This window comes from Melospiza melodia, chromosome 25 (genome assembly GCF_035770615.1).
Source record: "Melospiza melodia melodia isolate bMelMel2 chromosome 25, bMelMel2.pri, whole genome shotgun sequence".
Lineage (NCBI taxonomy): Eukaryota > Metazoa > Chordata > Aves > Passeriformes > Passerellidae > Melospiza > Melospiza melodia.
The window spans coordinates 1,673,581-1,700,954 of NC_086218.1; the positions used below are offsets into that span (position 1 = coordinate 1,673,581).

Below are 27,374 nucleotides of genomic sequence, written 5' to 3' on the forward strand. Positions count from 1 at the left end.
GCTCTTTGGGGCTACAGTTTCAGAGTCCTGGATTCTCATTTCTGGCTGCCAGCAAATCCATCTGAAAGTTACTGGCAGATCCTTAGCCACCTGCAGTGCTGCACTTGGGAACTGCACATAGGGAGAGATCTGCAAGGCGTCCCTGAAAGCCCTAAGCCCTGCCCATATCACAAGATGTATCCAGAGTATTAAGACATGGATTACTTCTTCTGAATCCCAAACCAAGCAGCAGAGAGTGTGGTCAGAGGTTTGTGGATGATAACTGAGACACCGCTGTTACCAAGTGGTCAAGGCAAAATGTCAGTGCTCCCACATGTCCTGTAACTGGCTCCCAAGGGAGCAGAGAAATGGGCTGTTGGAATGTCAGTTCCTGATTACTGCAGTGCCTGATCACAAGGCAGTTTGGCACAGCTCAGCTGTGTCATTGCAAAATCACTCGCTCCATGTGCCTTGTGGTCTCGTGCCACCAACCTCTCAAATTACTGATTTTCAACGTCATTTTAGGTGGCCATCAAGAAAATACAGCTTCAAGGACTGAGGAAGGAGGAACTAAAAGTCAACAAACTCATGGTCATGAAGGTGAATAGAAATCCCAACCTGGTTAACTGTTTAGACAGGTGAGTTGTGCTTTTGTCCCATGATTGTTTGTTTACATATTGCAAACATGCAAGGTAAAATCCCACTTTGGTCAGTGGCAGAAAATAGAGCTGTAATTATTGGCTAATTATTATTGCTCTTTTCATCTCCAGTGGATGGGAAGAGATTGCATTTTGTCTGCTTGAGTCTTCACTGGCACATGGTATTTGAAAATTGTTCAAAAACCCGGATGAGTTGTGTCTTACTAAATCAATGATCTCTATATTCACAGCCACCACTTCATTTTAGAGCTTGATTTTTTTCAAGTGTCTTCCTATGTCCAGGTAAACTAGCAAGGATTTCCCTTGGATTGTTGCCACTGGTTTTCATTGCTATGCATGCCAGGAAGGCTAGGTGCTTTTTTCCAGAAACACCATGCATGACAGGTTTTTTACCTGGGCTGTTTCTAAACTGCACATTTTGCTTACTGCCCATCTAAGACATCTCCTTTTTTGCAGCTGTGCCTTTCTCTTTGAGACTGCACAGATGGCAAACAATGCACAGCCAAGAGGGAATGTCTATTCCTTTTTTTTGTCTTTGTCTCAAAGGGACCTGAAAAGAAGAATCAACCCTTCTTTTCCAAACAGCAACCTAGCCATGTACATTCATCTCCATGCCCTTGTTTCCTTCTTTCAGCTACCTTGTAGGTAAGGAACTGTCCCTGGTTATGGAGTACATGGATGGAGGCGCTCTGAGCAATGTCATCAGCCAGACCTACCTGTCGGAAGATGAGATGGCAGCCATCAGTCGGGAGGTCAGCAATCCCATCTGTGTTTCCAGGGGCTTGGGCAGGATTGTCTGGGAAACGGGGGCTCAGAGCTGGAGTGATTTCCCGTGCCAAGCTTTGTTTCTGTGTTGCTGCTATTCTATGGGCAAGTAAAAGCATCTCAAGTGAAAGGCCTGCCATTGCCCCTTCACTCCCTGTACTCTGTGCCAGTACTCTTATCTCCTGCTGTTGTATTCTCGCTCTGTCTCTTGTATTTGTAGTTGTATTTTTATTTGCTGTTCTCTACCTTGCCTCTCTAAACATTTGCCTGGAGTCTGTCTTCACTGCATTCCTTGCCAGTAAAAGCAAAGGAGCTGGTGGCAGGATATGAAATGACCAGCAAAGAAAAAAGACTCATTTCTCACAGTCCTCAGCTGAAAAGGATAGTAGTGCAGCCAAAATGCTCTTTGCTTCCACAAAGTGACTGGTGTGATACTTACACGCCTGTGCTGAGGCCAGCAAGAAAATCTTTTCCATGCAGCCTCCCACCCAAAAGTGATCCACTAAACACCAAAGGGAAGCACTTTTCCTTTCAAAACCCCTCCTTTGTCCTCTGCATGGAAAAAGCACGTCCACTGCAGCAGGAGTCGTCCTGGCTGGTTTGCAGGGGACAGCCTACACCAGCAGGTGCTGTTGCTCTTTCAAAAGCTGACATGCCTTTTCTCAGAAAGGTCCTGCTCTGCAAGTGTTGGAGCAGCAAGCTCTTCCTCTCAGTGGCCATTACTGTTCTGCCATTACTCCCCATTCCCCTGGAGAGGGAATCTTTTAGATTCTTTGTTTCCTTTCTTGTGTGATGAAATCACATCACTCATTTTTGCCCTCCTCTTTCTGTTTTCTCTCTCAGTGCCTGCAAGGACTGGATTTTCTTCATTCAAACCACATCATCCACCAAGATGTGAAGAGCAGCAACATCCTTCTCAGAACTGACGGCTCTGTCAAGCTGGGTCAGTATATTCTTAGTCAGGTGCAGCGTTCCAGGGATGTGGGTGTGGGGCTGCTTGGAATGACTGCCAGCTCCCCAGAAATGGTGCTGGTGGCAGTGCAGGGACCCCTGCTGCGAGCTGAGGGCACAGTTGGAATGTGCACAGAGGTATAAGGAACCACAAGCAGTCAAGAGTGGCCTTGCTCTGTGTGTGTCCCTTCCAGACAGAGGGAGCTACAATCTAAAGCTTCAGGGGAATGAAGTCCGCTGCTGTGAGCAGTGTTAAGAAACCTGGGATGTTTTGGAAGTGGCCAATTCCGTACTCCCTTGGCTAAAGCCCCAAGAAAATCCAGCATGAACAGTTCTCCAGGAGATTCAACAGCACATTGTTAGCCTGAGAGTGGGGAATTCTTTTGCTTGGTTTCCTAACTGGAGCTGGCTTTCATGGTTTGTTGTTTTCTCCACAGCTGACTTTGGCCTCTTTGCTCAGCTCAGCCCTGAGCAGGGCAGACGGAGCTCCGTGGCCAGCGCTGCTGGGTGGCTGGCGCCTGAAGTGGTGACAGGTCAACCATGTGGCCCCAAAGTGGACATATGGTCTTTGGGAATCGTGGGCATCGAAATGGTGGAACGAGAAGTTCCTTCCTGGAATGCAACTCCTGTCTTGGTAAGGTGCAAATACTCACTGATCCCACTGTCTTTCTCACCTGTCCCATGTTCTGTGTGCCATTGGACAAAATCCCATCGCCATCTTCTGGCACCACTTCCACCAAGGTCGCCTTCTAAAAATGCCCCTGCAACACATCAGCATCTGCTGTAGCTTTGGTTGTATCAGAAAGGGAAGTGGCAGTTCAGAAACCTAACCAGTTCAGAAACCTGCCATTTTGGCCTCCAGCCGTGCCTGACATTTCTCACTTGATTTTTGAACAATGTTGGAAGTCTGTTTCTGAAGGACAAGAATTTTTCAGTGGACAGGGTAGACATGTGATAAATATCCTGAGAAATAGAGGTTAGACCTTTCCAGTTTAAATTTCATAGAAAACATAGGAAAAAAGGAAAAAGAAAACTAAACAAAAAGGAAAAGAGAAAAAAACCTACTACCAAAGCAATGCCCAAGCAGTTCTGCTTGCTTTATCATTTTTTAAACGCAGCTCTTCTCTTCCATTCTGTAGCATCTTTTCCAAATCCTGTGGTTGTTGAAACTTTCAGGCTTTCAAGTCATCTGTACATTGTTCAGTCATGTGTGTGGGTGGCCTGGATAAGTGTAGGATGTGTTTTTCTCCGACTGCAGTTAGAATTGTTTGCCAAACCCTTGGCTGTTTCTTGGTACTTTAACAAGTTGATGAGCTTGCAGGCAGGTGCCTGGGCTGGGATCCAGCGTGGGCAGTTGACACGGTTGCTGTGTTTCTTTACCACAGGATTAGGGCCATCCCTGGCCTGCACAGTTCTAATGACAGGAAGGGCTCCAGCTCCCCACCATGGCCAGTGGCTGAGCTCAGCTGAGAGTCAGGATAAAACCCTCTTTGTCACCTCTGGTGATGTGGGAAAAGGACAGAAAGCCGCATCAATTATTTGTACACAAGGGGAGTGCATTGCCATTTCTGGCTTTGAAATTCTCCTTTGGGTTAAAGAGGATAATAGCAAAGTCTCTTTGGTCACCATCTATTTCAGCGCCACGAGCACAGAGTTATCATGACAGTGGTGGGCATTTTTATGGAGACTCCAAGGCCTCTTGCCATTTTTATTTTTGTCTATTTGAGATGGATTCTGCAAGTTGAGGTTTGAATAGTTCCAAGTCGGTGTCTTATGTTTCTAAATACCATCTTGCAAAAGCAGAATGAGCTCTCTCCCTCTGACTTGTCAGCGTGTTAGAGCTTGGTTCCACATGAACCACACTGGATAATGATCAGCTGATGTCTTGCCAATCTACACTGTAATTCCTTGGCCTGAGGAGTATCAGAAAGACCTGCTGAGCTCCACGGACACTGTCAGCTGCATGGAAGTGAGCATCCTTGGCCTTGCTGAAGAAACTGGAGCTCAGCTTAGGTTAGATGCTCTTGAGCAGGAGAAAGGCTAGAATTGTCAGGTGTTTCCAGAGGCCTGCGTGCCCAGAGGGACTGAGTTCTGGGGAGCAGCTGGATGTTTCTGCACATCATGGAAAGGGATTGCCAGACAGCTCAAGCCTCACCACAGGCAAACACTCCCCAGCTTTTCTCAGGCAACATTTGCTTTGGGTTTCAAGTTGTTCCCACTTATCTGTCTGTGAAGATGCCCCTCAAACCACAAGGCAAGCCTCTCAGAACTGGTCTTACATTTCCAGAAATGAAGAAAAGAAGCCCAAACACAAGAAAGTTGCTAAGGCACTGGTTTTTAGAGAGGAACTTAAACCCCTGTGCAGTTTCTTCTCACTGGGAAACGTGCCTGAAACCTGGGCATGAGGGTGTAAAGGCCACAGAGTCTCTTCTGCTTCTTGTGCAGTGCTGCTGAAACACTCAGTGACCGTGTTTCTCTCCTAGCCCAAGCCACATTCTGCCCATCACCAAGCCAGAGCCTGGTGATGTGGAGAGCCTGCCAGAACCTCCCATTTGTTTCCTGGCACTTTCTGGGATGGGCCTACCATTCATGCATTGACTTGAGTAGCCAATTGAGCAGAGGGTGACCGTAGGGATGGAACCTCTCCTTCTGATTTGACCATGAAAAGTTTTTCTTTTCCATGTAAGGAAAGCAGAAATTTTCAGACTGCTGAGAGACAGAGCTGCAGGTGGCTCCTGTGTGTCCAAGCAGGCGTTTTCATGCCAGTACATTTGTGCATGGATCTTAATGTGTCTGTGTTGAAGATGAGATTCCAAAGATTTTATTTCCTTACTTGAGGAATACCCGGTGGATTTCCTTTCTTTTCTTCCAATTCCCATTCTTTTCAAGAACAAAGCAAAAAGATTGATTCAATTTGTTTTATGGCAGCTGTGCTTAAGGGACAAGAAGCACTGCAGAGATACTTTTCATATACTAACCCTTGGATAGAGTAGAGTTAGTATAGCAAAGTCCTTCTTCCAAAAAGCCTCTCAAGTTGGTATGAATCCTCAGAGAAGGAAATCTGCTTGTGGTGATGTAGTTCCCACTAATTAGGTCAGTCAATGAAATCAGCTGCCGAGGCAAGATCTGTGGGATGTTGGAGAGTCTGTGGTTGCATCGGGGTTTGTGGTTTTGGTTGGTAAAGAAAAGTCATCTCTGGGTCTCTGCCAGGGCAGAAACTGCCACTGCAGAGTGGAGCTTAATCAATGGGATCTGGGAGAGCAGTGGCAGATGGGAAAGAAGCAGGTGGAGCCTGGTGTCTCCTTTTTCCCCAGCCCCAACTCCTGATAGCCACAGGAGGAAGACAAAAGCTGAAGCAGCCCAACCTATTTTCATCTTGCCTGCGTGACTTCCTGAGCTGCTGCCTGCAGACAGACGAGGCGCGGTGCTGGTCTGCCAAGGAGCTCCTGCAGGTAAAATGTGAAGGGGCTGCAGGTGAAACAGGCTCTGAGGGATGGGCTCCTCCTCCACTCAAGTCCAAGGCAGCAGATGAGCCCCCTTCCTCCTCACCTCCACTCTTGCTGCTCTTCAAATGAAAATGGTGAGGAATCCTAGACTGGGCTGGGCTGGCAGGGTCCTGTAAAGGTCCTCTGGTGCAAGTGTCCTGCAATGAGCAGGGACATCTTTAAAGACATCAAGTTTCTCAGAGCCCTTTGCCACCGGAGCCGGAATGGTTGCAGGGATGGGGCTCCTACAAGCTCTTGGGGCAAGCTGTGCCAGGGTCACACCATGCTCGGAGTAAACAAGTTCTGATTAGATCCTATTTGTGTTAAAAAATATTCACCCCCATCCTATTGTAACTGGCCCTGTTAAAAAAGATGTCGCCCACTTTCTTCAAAGCCACTCTGAAGTCTTGGAAATTGGCAATAAAGTCTCCCTGGGGCCTGTTCTTCACAAAACTGAATAACCCCACATCTCTCTGCATTTCCTGAGTCAGAGAGGTCCTCTGGCTGTTTCTGTCACCTTCTTTTGTAATTTGGTGGGGTGTTCAGTTTTATCTAATGGCAAAAGAATTGAAGTAGAGCAATGCAGGGTACAGAGACATGAAATGGTGGTGGAGGAGCCCAAGGAAGCCAGTCCCAGCCTAGGGGTCAGAGATTTGGCTGTGGGCAGGAGGGGCTGTGGGGGGCTCACTGTGAGCCTCTGAGGGGCCCTGGTTTGTGCCCCCCAGCCCACCCTCAGAGGTTTCTGCCATGCAAACAGGGACAGCTGGGAGGGACTTGTCCCAGCCCCATCTGCTGCCTGGCACGCTCAAGCAGATGGGAACTGTGCCAGGGTTACTGGCAGCTTGTGTGGCAGAGAGGGAACTGCAGGGCCCAGTGCCACTGGGCTGGCCCTGCTGGGAAGGAAGGTGCCATCCAGCACACGAGGGGCAGGGCATGGAACGGTAGACACTGCTCTGTCTCCCTGTGGGAATCAGCACAGTGCCTGTCTTTCAAAGAGAGGGACCAGTGTGAGGCTTTGGAGTTTCCTGAAAAGTTGAAACTCCAAGGACAGAAAGCACCATTTCTAGAGCACTGGCAGGGCAAAAATCTCAGCAAGTTGAGGACACCTGGATAAATGGATGAGCGGGATTCTGGGCCAGGTTTGCCTGTGATGGCAAAGTCCTGCACATAAAGTTGGAGGTGTAGATGGTCCCCTTGGTCCTCTTCCTGCATCCTTCTAGGAGCCAGAGGAAACCTTTGAAGCACTGAGCTTGGAAAGTCATGGTCCATTGTTTTTTGTTGATTTGTTTTTTTTTCCCTTTGGGCAGCATCCATTTGTAACATTTGCTGAGCCTGCGTCCAGCCTGGTGCCACTGATTGTTTCAGTGAAGAAGAGGAGGGAGACAAGAACGTGACAATCACATCAGGACCATTTATTCCTCAACCAGTTTAGACTAGGATTGTAGGTTAGGATTAGGATTAGGATTAGGATTAGGATTAGGGTTCAGGTTAGGGTTAGGGTTAGGGTTAGGGTTAGAGTTAGAGTTAGAGTAGGATTGTCTAATAGGACTGCAGAGTAGGATTGGAAATGAATAAAGTTTCTAAAACCACACGTCACCTTGAAAATTCCCTTCCTTCTCACTCTGCGAATAAGATCAAAAATTCTTTCTGAATTGTCTGTTGTTTCTTAAAGGTGACACAGTGTCTTTGGCATGGTGTGAAAGTGGGGAAGGATGTTCTTCATTCATCCTCTCCAGACCACACTGCCTTTGGAATATGGCCCACTGGTCTGTTTTTGGCCAGCTTTAGTACTTCTGTTTGAGGCAGAAGGGGCAATGGCATTTGAAGGCAAAACCAAAAGAAGAATGAGGCAGCCCAAACACCCTGTGCAGATGCAGGCCTTCAGCTGTGACTGGAGAGCATTTGGGCTCCTGCCACTTGGATTTGGATCCCTAAATGCAATCATCTCTTTGGCTGGAGGAAAGCCTTGCTCAAGTGAGAAAGCAGAAAGATCAGAGAGGGTGCTCGGGAAGGTCTCCTGTGGCGCAGAGCTGTCAGCGCCTGTGAGGTGAGAGCGGGCCCGGCCTTGCCCGGGCTGGAGCCCAAGCAGAGCCCCGGCAGAGGCCGGAGCAGCCTGAGCCCCGGCAGAGGCAGGCTGGAAGGAGGCCCTTGGAGCTGCAAGAGGCAGCAGCCGGGCCCTGGGTGCCTCTTCCTGGGAGCGGGCGAATCCTCCGCCCTCAGAGCCCAGGTGGCAGCTGGCTGCTCCTGAGGGGAAGCGCAGCCGTGCTGGGCACAGCCTGGCCTGGGGGCCATGGCCGTCTGGAGTGTGCCCAGGAGCAGAGAAAGGCCAAGGGCAGCCGTGGGCCGCTGGGCTGCCTGAGGATTCCTCCTCTTCTGCCGGCTGCCTTGCAACTCCTGGCAAAGGCCAGCAGTGTGTGCAGCACTCTGGGCACCAGGGCAGGGAGCCGGGCTGCTCGGCAGGCTGGAGCACAGGGCAGCTCCTTCAGGCCCGGCACTTGTGCCAGGGGAAACGAGGCCAGCGTGAGGCAGGGACAGCTTGGCAGGGCCCATGTCGTAGGAAGGGAACAGGACACCAGGTGGTTCATCACAGGTCCAATTTATTAAAGAAAGTATTGTTATGTTTGCCCAATTATCCCATCATAAAAAGGCCAAACAGTATTAAAAGTAGTAACAATTTTAATTAAATAGTTTAGAAAATATTTAAACAAGGGATAATTTGGTTCAAATAATAGTGCATAAGCAAAAACAACCGCGGGGTACGGAGGGCAGGGTTCAATGACCCTTGCCACTTCACGTACAGGCTTGCCAAGTGAAAGTCACCCCTTATATGCCATGTGTCAATGCCATCTCCTCCTATTTTCGGTTTGTCACTTTTCTGTCTCCGCCTTCATTACCACCTTTATCACGCATGCGCCACCACTCGGTTTGGTGGTCGCACAAGTCTTTGGGGGTCGTCACTGATGAAGGCCCTGTAGTCTTCTTCGTTGTCCTTTAATTCACCTTTGGGTTACACACGCGCACCAAGCCAGTACAATGTAAGCCAAGACTAACGTATCACTGCATCTACATATCAAAGCAATAAGTCCCTTATAATTAGCATTTTCTGGGACCCAACCAGGTTCTTGGCCATTTTTAGCAACTGTATCTTCAGCTTCTTTCCTCCTGTCCTTGTGAACATCTGCTGGGAAGGGGGTGGGTGGGTGGAGCCTCTCCTTTCCCTCTCTTCTTTGGCATTACAACTTTTAGCTATGAACTATTTTATTATTCTCAAATATTAATTACTGTATCAATATTGATTACTGTTTCAATTTTTATCAGCACAAATCATACCTATTTATCACAGCATCAAACACTTATACAGCAAATAATAAGCTTATGAATATTCTGTAAGCCAAGCAATCTATTGGTTAAACTATACCATGAACTCTTCCTCATTCCTTAGGGGTTACATCTCTCTTTTCTCATGTCTCTTTCACTATTTGTTATCCTGCTACAGCTAGGCCCAAGGACACGCTATCTCACAGGTGCAGGACTTGGAATTAGCCACAGCTTTGTAATTTTCCAATCTCTAGCAGCTAAATTCCCAACACACCCAAAAATTACCCCCAAAAGATCCGAATTTCATCCCAAAATTTACCCCAAAATTATCTCCAAAAATCCCAAATTTACCCCAAAATTCACCCCAAAAATCCCAAATTCACCTCCCAGCACTGACCCTGCTGTGAGTGACCCAAAACCCCCAAAATTCACCCCAAAAACCCCCAAATTCACCCCAAAATGTCCCAAATTCACCCCCATAAAACCCCAAAATTTACCCAAAAATTCACCCCAAAAATGTCATAAAACATCCCAAAATTCACCCCAAAATATCTTAAAATTCACCCCAAAATTTACACCAAAATATTACAAATTCACCCCAAAATATCCCAAATTCACCCCAAAATATCTGAAAGTTCACCCCAAAATTTACCCCAAAATATCCCAAATTCACCCCCTGATGCTGAACCTGCGGGGAGTGACCCAAAAATGTCCTCAAATGACCCCCAAAACCCCAAGATTTACCCCAAAAAGTCCCAGAAATTCCCACAAAATCCCAAATTGAACTCCTGGCACTGACCCTGCTGTGTGTGAACCCAAAAAATCCCAAAATTCCCCCAAAAAATCCCAAATGTCCCAAATGACCCAAACTCACCCGAATTGCTCCAAATGACCCCAAAATGCCCCCAAGTTTCCCCAAAATTGATCCCAAAATGTCCCCAATGGACCCCAAAATATCCCAAAATTGCCCCTCAAATGTCCTCAGTTGTCCCCAAATGCCCCCAAATCCCCAAAACTGTCCCCAAAATTTCCCCAAATGTCCCCAAAATGACCCAAATTTGTCCCAAAATTGCCTCAAATTGACCCTGAATTGTCCCCAAATGTCCCAAAATGCCCCCAAAGTTGACCCCAAATTTTCCCCATAATTGACCCCAAATTGTCCCAAAATTCTCCCAAATTTGTCCCCAAATTTTGCCCCAAGTTTGCCCCAATTTTCCTCCAGAATTGTCCCTAAAATGTCCCAATTTTCCCCTAAATTTTACCCCAAAATTGACCCCAAATGTCCCCAAGTGTCCCAAAATTGTCCCCAAATGTCCCCAAAATGTCCGAAATGTCTCAAATTTGCCCCAAAAATGCCCCAAATTGACCCCAACAGTCCCAGAATTGGCCCCAAATTTTCCCCCAAATGGCTCCAAAATGCCCCAAATTTGTCCCCAGAATTGACCCCAAAATGTCCCAAAATTGTCCCCAAATGTCCCCAAATATTCTGAAAATTGACCCCAAATTTTCCCCCAAATAACCAAGAATTGTCCCCAAATTTGCTAAAAATTCAACTCCAAAATTGTCCCCAAAATGTCCCCAAATATCCTGAAAATGTCCCCAATTGTCCCCAAAATTGTCCCTACAATTTGGCGGCCATTTTGGGACATTTGGGGACACATTGGGGACACATTGGGGACATTGGGGGGATATTGGGGCATATTGGGGAGACATTGGGGACATTGGGGGGTTGGTGCCACTCTGGTGCCACCTGGTGCCACTTTTTGTCACTTTTGTGCCACTTTTTGTCACTTTTGTGCCTCTTGAGTGCCATTTGGTGCCATTTTTTGCCACTCTAATGCCATTTGGTGCCACTTTGATGCCACCTGGCACCCCCGGGTGACACTTTGGTGACATTTGGTGCCACTTTTTGCTGATTTGATGCCAATGGGTGCCACTTCAATGCAAATTTTTGCCACTTTGGTGCCACTTTGGCGCCCCCTGGTGACATTTGGTGACATTTGGTGCCACTTGATGTCCCTTTAGTGCCACCTGGTGCCACTTTGGTGCCACTCAGTGACACTCTAATGCCCTTTGGTGCCACCTGATGCCATTTGGTGCCATTTTTGTCACTTTGGTGCCACTCAGTGCCACTCTGGTGCCATTTGGTGCCACCTGGTGCCACTTGACGCCCGTTCAGTGCCACTTTTGGCCACTTTGGTGTCACTTGGTTCCACTTTTTGCTGATTTGATGCCAATCGGTGCCACTTTAATGCCACTTTTTGCCACTTTGGTGCCACCTGGTGCCCCCTGGTGCCATTTGGTGCCACTTTGGCGCCATTTTGGTGCCATTTCATGCCACTCAGTGCCACTCTGATGCCATTTGATGCCACCTGGTGCCACTTCATGTCCCTTTAGTGCCACTTTTGGCCACTTTGGTGCCATTTGGTGCCACTTTTTTGTCACTCTGATGCCACTCAGTGCCACTTTAATGCCATGCAGTGACACCTGGTGCCACTTTGGTGCCACCTGGTGCCATTTTTTGTCACTTTGATGCCATTTGGTGCCACTTTGGTGCCACCTGGTGCCATTTGATGCCCCTTAATGCCACTTTGGTGCCACTTTGATGCCATTTTTTGTCACTTTAGTGGCCACTTTGGTGCCACCTGGTGCCATCTGGTGCCATTTTTTGTCACTTTGATGCCATTTGGTGCCACTCTGGTGCCATTTAGTGCCACCTGGTCCCTTTAGTGCCACTTTGGTGCCATTTTTGTCACTTTGGTGCCATTCGGTGCCACTTTATGCCACTCTAATGCCATTTAGTGCCACCTGGTGCCATTTGATGCCACTTTGGTGCCACTTTCTGTCACTTTGGTGCCACTCTGGTGCCATTCGGTGCCACTTGATGTCCCTTTAGTGCCACTTTGGTGCCACTTGGTGCCACTTTTTGTCCCTTCGGTGCCACTCGGTGCCACTCTGGTGCCACGCAGGGACACCTGGCACCCCTGGCACCCCTGGCACCCCTGGCACCCCTTTGGTGCCACTTTGGTGCCTTTTTGGTGCCATTCTTTGCCCATTTATTGCCAATTAGCACCACTCTGATGCCACTCAGTGCCACCTGGTGCCATTTTGTGTCACTTTTATGCCACTCTAATGCCACTTTGGTGCCATTTTTGACACTTTTATGCCACTCTGGTGCCACTTTGGTGCCACCTGGGTGACATTTGGTGCCATTTGATGTCACTTCAGTGCCACGTGGTGCCACTCTAATGTCACTCGGTGCCATTTGGTGCCACTTTATGCCACTCTGATGCCACCTGGTGCCACTTTGGTGCCACTCAGGTGACACCTGGCACCACTCGGTGCCACTCTGGTGCCATTTGGTGCCACCTGGTGCCACTTGATGTCCCTTTAGTGCCACCTTAGTGCCATTTAGTGCCACTTTGGTGCCATTTGGTGCCATCTGGTGCCACTTTGGTGCCATTTGATGCCACTCAGTGCCACTCTAATGCCCTTTGGTGCCACCTGGTGCCATTTGGTGCCATTTTTGTCACTTTGCTGCCCCTTGGTGCCACTCTGGTGCCATTTAGTGCCACCTGATGTCCCTTTAGTGCCACTTTATGCCATTCAGTGCCACCTGGTGCCACCTGGGTGCCATCTGATGCCCCTTTGATGCTGCTGGTGCCACTTTGGTGCCACTTTAATGCTGCTGGTGCCACTTTGGTGCCACATGGTGCCACCTGGTGCCACCTGGCGCCACTTTGGTGCCATTTGGTGCCACTCTGGTGCCATTTCGGTGCCATTTTGGTGCCATTTGGCCCCCGTTTGTTGCCCCTCCCCCAGCTGGGCGTGGCCCTGGCGAGGCCCCGCCCCCCGCGGCTCCAGTGCGCAGGCGCGGGGACTGGGAGGGACTGGGACAAACTGGGATATACTGGGATGGACTGGGGGGAAAAAATCCGGGGATTTTTGGAAAATAAAAATGGGAATTTAAGGGTTAAAAATGGCGATTTTAGGGTTAAAATGGGGATTTTGGGGTTAATAATTGGGGCCTTAGAGGGGAAAACGGGACTGGGTTATACTGGTTTATACTGGGAGGGACTGGGAGGGACTGGGACAAACTGGGATGGGCTGGGGGGAAAAATCCGGGGATTTTTGGGAAAAAACCGGGAATTTAAGTGTTAAAAGTGGGAATTTTAGGGTTAAAAAGGGCGATTTTTTTTTCAGGGTTAATAACGTGGATTTAGGGGTTAAAAATGGGACTGGTTTGGACTGGGAGGCACTGGGAGGGACTGGGAGGACAAAATCCGGGCATTTTAGGGTTAAAAATTGGGGATTTTAAGGTTAATAATGGAAATTTAAGGGTTAAAAATCGGGGCTTTCGAGGGGAAAACGGGACTGGGTTATACTGGGAGGGACTGGGACAAACTGGGATGGGCTGGGGGGAAAAAATCCGGGGATTTAAGGGTTAAAATTTGGGGATTTTAGGGTTAAAAATGGGGATTTTACAGGGAAAAATGGGACTGGGTTATACTGGGAGGGACTGGGATGGACTGGGGGAAAATCCGGGGATTTAAGGGTTAAAAAATGGGGATTTTAGGGTTAATAATGGAGATTTAGGGGTTAAAAATCGGGGGTTTAGAGGGGAAAACGGGACTGGGTTATACTGGGAGGGACTGGGACAAACTGGGAGGTGAAGATTTGGTGGTTTTAGGTCAAAATTTGGGGATTTAAGGGTTAAAAATTGGGGGTTTTATAGGGGAAAATGGGCCTGGGAGGGAACTGGGTTATACTGGGACAAACTGGTTTGTACTGGGATGGACTGGGAGGGACTGGGAGGGACTAAAGGGAAAAAATCCGGGGATTTTGGGGTTAAAAATGGGGAATTTAGGGGGAAAATGGGACTGGGAGGGAACTGGGTTATACTGGGAGGGACTGGGAGGTGAAAATTTGGTGGTTTTAGGTCAAAAAATGGGGATTTTAGGGTTAAAAATGGGGATTGAAGGGTTAAAATGGGACTGGGTTATACTGGGAGGGACTGGGAGGGACTGGGAGGGACTAAAGGGAAAAAATCCGGGCATTTTAGGGTTAAAAATTGGGGATTTAAGGGTTAAAAATGGAGATTTAAGGGTTAAAAATTGGGGTTTTAGAGGGGAAAACGGGACTGGGTTATACTGGGAGGGACTGGGATATACTGGGAGGAACTGGGACAAACTGGGACAAACTGGGAGGGACTGGGAGGGACTGGGGGGAAAAATCCGGGGATTTTTGGAAAAAACCCGCGAATTTAAGGGTTAAAAGTGGGAATTTTAGGGTAAAAATGGCGATTTTTTTTTTCAGGGTTAATAACGTGGATTTAGGGGTTAAAAATGGGACTGGTTTGGACTGGGAGGCACTGGGAGGGACTGGGTTATACTGGGTTATACTGGTTTGTACTGGGGCGGGGGGGGGAAATCCGGAGATTGGAGGGTTAAAAATGGGGATTGAAGGGTGAAAATGGGGATTTTAGAGGGGAAAATGGGCCTGGGAGGGGACTGGGTTATACTGGTTTATACTGGGAGTGACTGGGGGCAAAAATCCGGAGATTTTAAGGTTAAAAAATGGAGATTTAAGGGTTAAAAATTGGGACTTTAGAAGGGAAAAAACAGGAAAAAATGTGGGAAAAATGGGGAAAAAAATAGGAAAAAAAAAACAGGGAAAAATGGGGATAAAATGGGAAAAAAACAGGGGAAAATGGGAGGAAAAATAGGAAAAAAACAGGAAAAAATGTGGGGGAAAATGGGGAAAAAATAGGAAAAAAATGTGGGGAAAATGTGGGCAAAAATGGGGGGAAAATGGGAGGAAAAAAACAGGGAAAAATGGGGGGGAAATGGGGAAAAAATAGGAAAAAAAAAGGAAAAATGTGGGGAAAATGTGAGGAAAAAATGTGGGAAAAATGGGAAAAAAAAACAGGGAAAATGGGGAAACATACGAAAAAACAGGGAAAAATGTGGGGAAAATGGGGAAAAAATAGGAAAAAATGTGGGAAAAAGAGAGGGAAAAATGGGGAAAAAATGGGAGGAAAAAACACGAAAAAATGTGGGAAAATGGGGAAGAAATAGGAAAAAACAGGGAAAAATGGGGGGAAATGGGGAAAAAAAGGAAAAAAACAGGGAAAAATGGAGGGAAATAGGAAAAAACAGGAAAAAATGTGGGAAAAATGGGGAAAAAATAGGAAAAACCCAGGGAAAAATGGGGGGAAATGGAGGGAAATTGGAAAAAATGGTGAAGAAATGGAAAGAACTGCAGAAAATGGGGAAACTGGGGGGAAACAGGGAAAAATGGAGGAAAGCAGGGAAAATCGGGGGGAAATGGAAAAATTGGGGAAATGGGAAAAAAAATAGGGGAAAAAATAGGGGGAAAAGGGAGGGGAAAAGAGGGAAAAATCGGAAAAAATGGTGAAAATGGAAAAAGAGTGAAGAAATGGGGAAAATTGGGTGGAAAGTGATGAAAATATTGGGGGAAAATAGTGAAAAATGGGTTAAAAATGGTGAAAATTTGGTTAAAATGGTGAAAAATGGGTGGGAAATGGTGAAAATGGGTTAAAAATGGTGAAAATTGGGTTAAAAATGACGAAAATGGGTTAAAAATGGTGAAAAATTGGTTAAAATGGTGAAAAATTGTTTAAAATTCTGAAAACATTGGGGGGAAATGGTGAAAAATGGGGTGGGAAATGGTTAAAATGGTGAAAATTGGGTTAAAAATGGTGAAATTTGGGTGGAAATGGTGACAATGGGTGAGGGACATCAAGATGGAGCCCGAGGACACCGAGGGTGACAATGCCAGCCCAGGAACGGCCTTGGGGACACCGAGGGTGACAATGCCACCCCAGGAGTTGCCTTGGGGACACCAAGGGTGACAATGCCAGCCCAGGAATGGCCTTGGGGACACCAGGATGGGCTGAAGGACACCAAAGTGGCCTCGGGGAGAACGATGGCCCCGAGATCTCCTCAGATGTCCCCAAGGTCCCCAAGGTCTCCAATGTCCCCAAGATCTCCAAGGTCCCCAAGGTCCTCAGATGTCCCCAAGGTCCCATCAACCCAACATCTCCAATGTCCCCAAGGTCCCCAAAGTGCCATCACCCCAACATCTCCAGGGTCCCCAGTGTCCCATCACCCCAACATCTCCAATGTCCAAACATCTCCAAGGTCTCCAAGGTTTCCAATGTCCCCAAGGTCCCATCACCTCAACATCTCCAAGGTCCCCAAGGTCTCCAATGTCCTCAGTATTCCCAAGGTCCCATCACCCCAACATCTCCAGTGTCCCCAACGATCTCCAATGTCCCCAAGGTCCCCAAGGCCCCATCACCCCAGTGCACCTGATGTCCCCAGTGCCCCCAATGTCCCCAAGGTCCCAAAGGTCCCCAACATCTCCGATGTCCCCAAGGTCCCCAAGGTCCCCATTGCCCCAACATCTCCAATGTCCCCAGTGTTTTCCAATGTCTCCAATGTCCCATCACCCCAACATCTCCTGTGTGCCCAAGGTCCCCATCATCCCAATGTCCCCAAGGTCTCCAATGTCCCCATCACCCCAACATCTCCAATGTCCCCAACATCTCCAATGTGCCCAAGGTCCCAAAGGTCCCCAACATCTGCAATGTGCCCAACAACCTCCATACTCCCAAAGTCCCCAACGTCCTCAAGATTCCCAAGGTCTCCAACATCTCCAACATCTCCAAGGTCCCCAGTGTCCCCAAGGTCCCCAAGGTCCCCAAGATCCCCATCGACCCAACATCTCCAACATCTCCAAGGTCCCCAAGGTCTCCAAGGTCTCCTCACTCGTGTCCCCTCTCCCCCAGGCTCGTCCCCAGTGTCCTGCCACCCTGTCCTGGCGGGTGACGCGCTGCTCCTGGTGGTGGCCCAGCTGCCCCCGGTGTTCCTGTGGGGCGCCGGTGGCTTCGCGCCGCACGCGGACATCCCGCATGTGGACATCCCACACATGGACATGTGGTTATGGGGGTCCATCAGGGTCATCGGGTCATGTGGTTATGGGGGTCCAGCAAGATCATGAGAGTAACCAGGGTCATGGTGTTATGGGGTTCCATCAGGGCCATGTGGTTATGGAGGTCCATCAAGGCTATGGGGTTATGGGGGTCCATCAGGGTCATGGGGGTCCATCAGGGTCATGAGGGTCCATCAAGGTCATGGTGGCTCAGCAGGATCATGGGGTTATGGAGTTCCATCAGGGTCATGGGGTTATGGGGATCCATCAAGGTCATGTGGTTATGGGGGTCAATCAGGGTCATGGGGGTCGATCAAGGTCCTCGGGGTCCATCAAGGTCATGGGGTTATGGAGGTCCATCAAGGCCATGTGGTTATGGGGGTCCATCAGGGTGATGTGGTTATGGAGGTCCATCAAGGTTATGGGGTTATGGAGGTCCATCACGGTCATGTGGTTATGGGGTTCTGTCGTAGGAAGGAGACCAGGACACCAGGTGGTTCATCACAGGTCCCGTTTATCGAAGAAAGCATCAAACACTCATACAGCAAATAATAAGCTCATGAATATTCTGTAAGCCAAGCAATCTATTGGTTAAACTATACCATGAACTCTTCCTCATTCCTTAGGGGTTACATCTCTCTTTTCTCATGTCTCTTTCACTATTTGTTATCCTACTACAGCCAGGCCCAAGGACACGCTATCTCACAGGTGCAGGACTTGGAATTAGCCACGGCTTTGTACTTTTCCATTCTCCAGCCTCCTAAATCTCCCAACACTTCCCCTGTTTTTATTTTTTATGAAAAGCAAAATTCTATGGGCTAACTGTGTCACACTCTTTGCAACACAAAAATAGGCAATTCTAACAACTAAACAGTATTTCAAACAGTGTTCTCAGCTAGCAAGGTTTCTCCCTTACAAGGGATCTAAGCCAGGGAAACAAACCAAAAAGGCTGTCACTTTTTATAGGATATGCTATATAACAGATACAAAAAGGATTCTATGTGCTACAAGGCTCAAACCAAACTCAGGTGTGCTAATACAACCTACAAAAATAAGCTAAAGGAGTAACATGTGCGCAGGTTTCACCCATGTCACCTGTCTGGTCAGTTTGCTTTCTATTCTCAAACAGCAGATATACTTCAAACAGGAATGGCTCTACTCACAAATGCTTCTGATTGTCCTTTTTTAACTAGAGTTTCTTTGATGTTCACAACAACACTTTACACACAAGTCATAAAAATAAACGCCTATCGTAAAAGGATAAATCTATCTAACATCACTTAATAGTACCTAGACTTAAAATACTTAAACTTAAAATATTTAAATTTAATAGAATTTAACATTACTTAAACTTATCTTTACTTAAACTTAACAGATTTTAAAATCAACAGAACTTACATGTAAAATCACTTAAATCTAACAAAACTTTAACAAAACTTAACTGACTTTAAATTCTACATAACTTAAACCTAATATAATTTAAACAGAATCTAGATCTACCTAAACTTAATAACACTTAAACTTAACAGGAGATAAACTTAACAAAACTAAACCTTAACAGTATTTAACATTTAATGGCACTTAATAGATAATTTAACTTAAACTACTTAGCAACGGATAATACTTACTATAGATATAAAATATAGCATTTACTATAACTTACTTACAGGCCTGATTCTAAAATACTAAACTAAAACAAGTTTCTTCATGTATTTGCTGCAGCATTTTTATACTTGAATGCACTTAAACACAAGAAGTTTGTTCAAGGTATACCTGTGGAAAAATGCTTTTAAATTCAGTGCTTGCTTTTATTTTTACCACATCTAAACAAAGCTTAAAATATACAAAAGCCACACTCATTACATCTTACTTCTACAACCACTTTAACACATTTTTAACATTTTTAAATTTTTTCAAAATATAATTCCAGAGTTTAATGTTCTACTGACTGAGTTAGTTGGGCTTCTGATATTTAAAGTCTCTGCTAGGAAAAACAAAAAGTCCTTTTAACTTAGGTGAAAAACATCTTGACCGTAATCTCCTCGGTGTCCTTTGTTTATTATCACTGGCTTCTTAATTGCAGTAGAAATCTTTCTTTTGTTGACAAGAGTCACTTTTATTAAGCTGTTAGGTCTCACACTGAAGCTTTTGTCGGGTGCGGGGCAGAGGGAGAGCGCTCCTGCTGGAAGAAGCGCTCCGGTCCCGCGGCGCTTGTGTCGGAGGGGGCGCCCATGCCGAGTTCGGAGCAGCACAGCCTCGCAGGCGTCCCGAGCCGCAGCTGCTGCTGTGCACTCAGACATGCTGAAGTGTATTGTATATCACCCGCCATGGCTTGCTCAGTTTCTTTGCTGACTTATCATCTTCTAACACTGCTTCCCACAGTATATCCCCAGATTTTCTCCCTTCTGAAAGTTCATGTGTGTTAAGGAAAGTTTCTTCAGCGTATCCGTAGGCTAATAACAAATCTATCCCCTTTATCCCTCGCCATTCTAGATACGCGGCGGATAACTTATATGCTGCTTGCCTTTTCATACCTCTTTCGTGCGCACTCTTGCAGCTTTCCAGGCTCCGTCAGCACGTAAATGGCTTGAGTCACCGATGTGAACCCCAAGGGTGCTTCAAAATTCTGGCACCATCCTGGCTGCTCAGGACCCAACTCCAACTTCCTCGACCGTGGCGTGTTCTCCCCCTTTTTCTTTTAGTTGAGACGAGGGGTCAGTGTTCGGGGTCAACCATTTGTCACAGGAAGGAGACCAGGACACCAGATAGTTCATCACAGGTCCAGTTTATTGAAGAAAGTATCAAACACTTATACAGCAAATAATAAGCTTATGAATATTCTGTAAGCCAAGCAATCTATTGGTTAAACTATACCATGAACTCTTCCTCATTCCTTAGGGGTTACATCTCTCTTTTCTCATGTCTCTTTCACTATTTGTTATCCTACTACAGCTAGGCCCAAGGACACTTTATCTCACAGGTGCAGGACTTGGAATTAGCCACGGTTTTGTATTTTCCATTCTCTAGTCTCCTAAATTTCCCAACAGTATCCGCCAAGTGGAGTTGGAACTCTGGCCAAGTTCTGACTCTACTTAGATGGAATACCAGTCAACCCAGAACTTTTCCTGCGCCAAGGTGTCCAAAGGGTGTTTTGGGGAGAACATGAGTCCAGACATGGGCTCTCCAAAACACCCTAGTTTTAAAGTCAAACAGATTACAGATTCTGGGAGGACAATTTGGTGCTATGATGACAACACATAAGCTGAGCAAGTCCTGCAAGAATGCCCGAAGTCACAGTTCAATCAGCCCCCTGACAGATCGCCCTGTGTTTTAAATAAGTTCATATTTTTTTTTCGTAGAAAACCAGTTAGAGGTAATTAGTTTTTTGTGTGCGTTACATTGTTTAACTTTTCATTTGTTAAATATTTACACTCACAAGTTTGTTAAAAGTTGCTACAGTTGTTTGTTTTGTTGAAATTACAAGTTTGTTACTGTCCCACGAGGCAGTTTTAACATTACCGTTTCCTATGTTTTTAATAGGTCATGAAGGGGGGGGGAATGTGGGTTTAATATATCGTGTTATCTGGGAGATCTCGCGATATTATACCTAACCCCTCTCCCTTTACTTTTGCCCTGCCATTACCCCCGTTATAAATTACCCCTGTTGGCAGTTAATAAAGGCCATTTCACTGTCCACCACATTGGTGTCAGCGTGTCTTGGTCCGTGTGGCACGGGTGCTGCCAGAGAGCCGTGCTCGACCCGGGACACCACACCATAGCCCCTGTAGTGGCGGCAACGCTCTGTGATGTCACAGCCTGCTCTGTCATGTCACAGCCTTCTCTGTGATGTCACAGCCCATTCTCTAATGTCACACAGATGGTCTCTGATGTCACAGATGGAAACCACACAATGCCCATTGTGTGAGAAGAGGAACTAAAAGTTTACCAGCCTCCTGCCAGCTCAGCCTGCCCCACTGGAACATTGGGGTCCACGACCACCAGGGACCACCAGAGAGACACCAGGACACAAGAACACATGGGAAAAGGGGAGGGGAAATATGTGAATGATTTTGGGGAAATTATTATCATATTTATGTTTAGTCTGGGAAAATCAATGAATATGTGTGCAATATACAGAATATAAACAGAAACTTTCCTGTACTCAGCCTGCATGGCTTTGGGAGGAGCTATCCCCCATGCATCCAGCTGAATAAAGAATGCTGCTTCTTAATGCTATACTGGGGTTAAGGAGTTTTCTGTTTTGCTGAATTTTTGGTAACAGTCCCACTGCCAAGGAAAGCTCTGTCTGCTGCTGTTCACAAACAGAGAAGGGCTGGTGGCAGATGTGGGGCTCAGAGGCTGCCTGGGGCACAGTGACCATGAAATAATTAAGTTTTCAGTGTTCTGTGAAAGAAGGAGGGACAGCAACAAAACTTCTACACTGGAATTAGGAAGGGCAGACTTTGGCCTATTTAGGATGCTGATTTGGGGAGTACTGAATCAGGCACTGATTTTTTTTAAGGAAAACATCCCTTAAAAACCAAGGGATCCAGGAAGGATGGACACATTTCAAGGAAGTAATCTTAAGGGGGGAAGGAGCAGCCTGTGCCAGTGTGGCAGAAGATGAGCTGGTGAGGAAAATGACTGGCCTGGCTGGCTGTGGAGCTTTTATGGGAACTCAGGGGAAAAAAAAGGACGCAACTTTTGACAGAATGTCATGAAACTTAGGAAGTGTTTAAGAATGTTATTTAGTGATGCAGAAAGAAAAGTTGAGAAGCCAAAGCTCAATTAGAGCATTACCTGACCACTTCTGTAAAAAATAATAAAAAATGGTATTGCAAATAAATTAATAGCAAAACATGGGATGAGGAGAACATCTACTCCTTTTTTGGATGCAGTGGAGTATACAGTAATTAAAGATAAAAGGCTAAGCTACTTAACACCTTGTTTCTCTCAATTTTCAATATTAGGACAGGTTTTCCTCAGGACAAGTGTTCTCCTGAGCTGATGGATGGGCACAGGGAGCAGAACAGTCCCTGTAATCCATGAGGAAGAAGTTGTTGACCTGCTGATCCTCTCAGATGCTCACAGGTGTCTCTGTGACTAGATGGGATCCATCCTAGGGGGGTGGGGGAGTTGGTGGATGAGCTCCCCAAGCTGCTCTCCATCATTTACCATGAGGGCTGGCTCAGCAGGGAGGTCCCAGAGGACTGGAGGTGCCAGTGTGAGCCCATCCCCAAGAAGGGCTGGAAAGAGGAGCTGGGGAACTCCAGGCCTGTCAGCCTGACCTGGGTGCCCGGCAAGGTTATGGAACAGATCACCTTGAGTGCCATCACAGGGCACCCACAGGATGGCCGAGGGATCAGAGCCAGCCAGCGTGGGTTTCAATATCTGCACTGATGATCTGCATGAGGAGACTGAGTCCAGCAACAGCAAATTTGCAGATGACACCAAACTGGGTGTGAGTGTGGATCTGCTGGAGGGTAGGAGGGCTCTGCACAGGGACAGGCTGGATCCAGGGCCCAAATCCAACAAGGTGAGGTTTAACAAGTCCATGTGCCGGGTCCTGCCCATTGGCCACAACAACGCCTGCAGCGCAACAGGCTGGTGACAGAGTGGCTGGACAGCAGCCAGGCAGAAAGGGACCTGGGGCACTGTTGGACAGCAGGCTGGACATGAGCCAGCAGTGTGCCCAGGTGGCCAAGAAGGCCAGTGGCTCCTGGCCTGGCTCAGGAATGGTGTGGCCAGCAGGATCAGAGCTGATGGACTCAGCACTGATGTGGCCCACGCTCTGCACTCAGACATTGCTGCTGCAGCTCCAGAATAGGGAACACAAGGGGATCACTGCAGAAAACTTCGCTGGGAGATCATTTAGCTCCTTTAAAGACACCAAGACCACAGCCCCTCATTGACACAGTCTGTGGACACAGGGAAGGTGCAGAGAAACAAAATGAGAAATAGCACAAACAATGCTTTTACTTTGTGGACAATAATAAAAAACTAAAACACAGGGGGAAAAAAGGACAAATCCAAAAGAACTATCCAAGATGATGATTTATATTACAAATTATTTATATTACTTGGCCTATCCCTGCTGCAGCCCCGGCACTGCCACCCCCAGGGCTGTGCCCGGCCCCGAGAGCACTCAGGCCCTGCAGCAACACCAGGGCCACCAGGGCAGTGGGGCAGGGCCACGGCAGCAGCACTGGCAACACCAAGCATTGCTGCTGCTGCTGGGCACAGCTGCTGGGCCCACCCTGATCTGCCCCCAGCTCTGCACACAGACATTGCTGCTGCAGCTCCAGAGAAGGCAACACAAGGGCATCTCTGCAGAAAACTTGGCTGGGACATCCTTTATTTCCTTTAAAGTCACCCAGAGTGCAACCCCTCACTGACAAAGTCTGTGGCCACAGGGAAGTTGGAGAGAAACAAAATGAGAAATGGCACAAACAAAGACATTTATTTGTGGACAATATGAGAAAACTAATATAAAGGAAAAAAAAAAAAAAAAACCTACAGTCAAACCAACAATAAGGTGACTTCTATTATAAGTGGTTTGCAGCAATTGGCCATCAAATTAATGTTCCAGAAAGCATCCAGCAATCAGTCTCCACACTTCAGCCTTGAGCTCCTGGTTCCTCAGGCTGTAGATGAGCGGGTTCAGGGCTGGAGGCACCACTGAGTACAGAATTGACAGGGTCAGATCCAGGGATGGGGAGGAGATGGAGTGGGGCTTCAGGTAGGCAAAGGCTGCAGTGCTAACAAACAGGGAGACCACAGCCAGGTGAGGGAGGCAGGTGGAAAAGGCTTTGTACCGTCCCTGCTCAGAGGGGATCCTCAGCACAGCCCTGAAGATCTGCACATAGGAGAAAACAATGAACACAAAACAACCAAATACCAAACAGACACAAACTGCAATGAGCCCAAGCTCCCTGAGGTAGGATTTGGAGCAGGAGAGCTTCAGGATCTGTGGGATTTCACAGAAGAACTGGCCCAAGGCATTACCATGGCACAGGGGCAGGGAAAATGTATTGGCTGTGTGTAGCAGTGAATAGAGAAAGGCACTGGCCCAGGCAGCTGCTGCCATGTGAGCACAAGCTCTGCTGCCCAGGAGGGTCCCGTAGTGCAGGGGTTTACAGATGGACACGTAGTGGTCATAGCACATGATGGTCAGGAGGAAAAGCTCTGCTGAGATGAAGAACAGAAAGAAAAACACCTGTGCAGCACATCCTGAGTAGGAGATGTTCCTGGTGTCCCAGAGGGAATTGTGCATGGCTTTGGGGACAGTGGTGCAGATGGAGCCCAGGTCACTGAGGGCCAGGCTGAGCAGGAAGAAGAACATGGGCGTGTGCAGGTGGTGGCCGCAGGCTACGGCGCTGATGATGAGGCCGTTGCCCAGGAGGGCAGCCAGGGAGATGCCCAGCAAGAGGCAGAAGTGCAGGAGCTGCAGCTGCCGCGTGTCTGCCAATGCCAGCAGGAGGAAGTGCCTGATGGAGCTGCTGTTGGACATTTTCTGTGTCTTGGCATGGGGATCTGTAAAAAAGTAATCATGGAATAGTTGGGTTTGGAGAGGACTTGAAATATCGCAGCACAGCTTGGGGGTACTTTCCCCCCACTGCCTGTCCAGGGCTCTGCTGCCTGGAGCTGTCCCTGCCAGCAGCTGCTTCCCTGTGCCCAGGGCTGGGCCCTGCCAGTGCTGCCAGAGCCCAGCCCAGCCCTGGGGGCTCAGCTCTGCCCTGCAGACCCCTCCCGGCTCTGGCACTGCCCAGGGGCAGCTCTGGCTCTGCAGGCTCTGATGGCTCTGTCAGAGCAACCCTGAGGAGGCTGAAAAAGAAAAACTGATGCAGCTTCTAGGGGGCCCTGTGCAGGTTTCTGTCACTGCCTGGCTTAGTAAGATCTGAGAAAAAGCTATTTTCTTTTTCTGAATCTTAACTGAGAGATTAATATCAATGTGCAATTTTTCATCCTGGCAACAGAAAGCAGTAGATTAAAAAAGCAAGATTTTCCAATTTATGCAGCCCCAGCCTTGCTGTGCTCCCTGTATAACCTACTTGGAAATATTGTACAGCTAAATGTCATGCTGGGAGCAGTCCTGAAAAATGCAGCCTCCTCACCACACAAAGAAAACACTTCCAAGACTGACCAGCTGTCTCCTCCCACCCAGACCTGCTCCCCCCTGGGAGCAGCTGCCAGGGCTGGCTGAGAGCTGTCCCTGGCAGACAGCAGAGTCCCTGCCCCAGCACAGCACCCTGGGCTGCAGGACCCTGCTCTGCAGGACAGCCCTGGGCACCCCTGGCTGCTCTGCACAAGAGACAATCAGAGAATGTACTCACAGGGTCTGTAGGCATTGGGATGTTCCAGCTTTAGGAGATGGCTCCAGGAGCTGCAGCTGCATTGTCCTGCAGCCCGAGGTTCCTGTGCCAAGGGCTGGCAGTGATTCTGCCCCAGGCACTTCTCAGCACCTTCCCAGCCCTGACTGATTGAAGCTCTCTGTGCCTCTGTGCTGTGCCCAGGGTGGTTGCAGGCAGTGCCCCAGCCCTGCTGGGCTGGAGAAAAGCTGCTCATCGAGAGAAATGTGCTTTTGAAGCTCCTCTTGGTTACCAGGAGCTGCCTCTGTGCCAGGAGCCCAGCCCAGCTCAGCAGCACAGATACAGCACAAGGACTTTAATGAGCCTCTGGGGCTTTGTGCTCAGGCCCTGACCATCAGTCCCTGAGAGGGAGCTGAAGAAACTTCTCCAGAACTCCAAGTCAGAATCACACTCCAAAGTTCCTTGGACTTTTAATGGGTCCCAGTGAGGGACACAACTGGGAAAGTGTCCCCAGGCCCCAGGTAGAGCAGAGAACTTCAGGCAGTGATGACAGGTGGGGACAAAGAGAAGCCAAGTCTTGGTGCCCTGGGGCACAGCAGGGTCTGTGCCACCAAGGGCTGTGAGGAGACACCTTGTCCTGAGGCCTTGGGGCCTCCTGGCACAGCCCCAGCCAGGCTGGGCACTGTCAGCCCCTTGTCCTGCCCTCAGCATCCCCCCCCAGCCCACATCCCAGTGGCCTCAAGGGTCTGCTGGAAGGAGTCCCTGGGGAGCCTTGCTCAGCAATTGCTCTGGGGGCTCCTTAATGCTCCCTGTAGGGACTGCAGGTTTTTCAAAGGACTTTGGGTTTGGCTTTTGTCTTGCTGTCTCTGAGAGGTTTGTGCAATCATGGCCTCCAATTATCTGCTGTAATTAGTCCCTGGAGAGGCTTTATGAGTAACAACACTCAGTGGGGCTCATTAATGCTTCAAGGTACTTCAGTTTTTTTGAGGTACTTGGTGTTTCCCTTTTGATACAGACTCTGTGAGAGGTTTGTGCAATCATGGCCCCAATTATCTGCTTTAGCGAGTCCCTTGAGAGCTTTGTACTGACACTAAGCAGGGCTCATTAATACTTTGAATTACTCAAGATTTTCAACGTACTTTGGATTTTCCTTTCCACTCTCAATCTCTTAGATGTTTTTTGTGCCATCCTGGCCTCCAGTTCTCTCCTCCATGGAGCCCACGAGGAGCTTGTGTTGGGGATGGACCTCAGTGAGACCCATTCATGCTTTGAGACACTTTTCCTTTGACTTTGACTCCTGGAAAGGTTTATGCTATCTCCCCCGGATCCTGAACTTCCAGGGCTCAGCTCCAAATGAACCACCGGGCTCATTAGGATCAAGCAAATCCTGGCTAACCATGGCTCTGCCTTGATTTCCATCTGGTCTGATGCAGTTCATTAGGAATATTTCCTTTTACAGTTATGAAGAAATATGTCAATGAGCTTCTAAGAAATATGTATTCCTTTCTTAAAGGGTGTTCTTTATTGCTGTTCTTATTATACAAGAGGTGGTTGCAGCATTCTGTGATTGATATTGATCCAGGGTCTCTCCTAAGGAGGTCTGGCCAGGTCAGAGAAGTTTTACGTTGATAGCTGACCCAGTGTGGACAACCCTGCCTCACATTCCCCAACCCCATGTGAGAAACGATTTTCACTTTCAAAAATTTAAATGCTTCATTAAGACCTTATCAAAATACAACAGAAGACTGAATAAAGAAATGAATACAGCACCAGGAGCAAAGGATTCAGTCACCATGTACTTATCTCTAAAATGGATGTTCTGTCTTTTATACCACCAGCCCCTCCCGAAGTCTTGTCAATCAACTCCTTCTTTGCTGTCCAGTGGTGGAGATCACTGTCTTACACCTTAATAGGAGGTCAGGTGCTGCCATAGTAACAAGCCGACCCTCCCA

The 27,374-nt window shown here is 47.8% G+C and overlaps 2 protein-coding genes across 3 annotated transcripts; one reads left to right on the top strand and one right to left on the bottom strand.

Moving 5' to 3' along the window:
• Positions 1-493: 493 nt before the first annotated feature.
• LOC134429287 (serine/threonine-protein kinase PAK 3-like) lies at positions 494-21,130 on the top strand. 2 transcript variants are annotated; one of them, XM_063176416.1, is made up of 6 exons: positions 494-617; positions 1,273-1,390; positions 2,247-2,346; positions 2,792-2,988; positions 5,669-5,806; positions 7,147-7,244. In XM_063176416.1, the coding sequence occupies exons 1-6, from the start codon at positions 568-570 to the stop codon at positions 7,231-7,233; spliced, it is 690 nt and encodes a 229-aa protein (XP_063032486.1). In that variant the 5' UTR covers positions 494-567; the 3' UTR covers positions 7,234-7,244. The 2 variants fall into 2 exon arrangements, with proteins under 2 accessions (XP_063032486.1, XP_063032487.1); XM_063176417.1 differs by lacking the exons at positions 5,669-5,806; positions 7,147-7,244 and adding an exon at positions 20,991-21,130.
• An 860-nt stretch (positions 21,131-21,990) lies between these two features.
• On the bottom strand, positions 21,991-24,242 carry LOC134429049 (olfactory receptor 14J1-like; the record flags this gene model as incomplete). The annotated part of the gene is made up of 2 exons (XM_063176148.1): positions 21,991-21,996; positions 23,781-24,242. Coding segments are annotated over 2 exons (468 nt in total), but the record flags the coding sequence as incomplete, so codon positions are not given.
• Between the last annotated feature and the right edge of the window lie 3,132 nt (positions 24,243-27,374).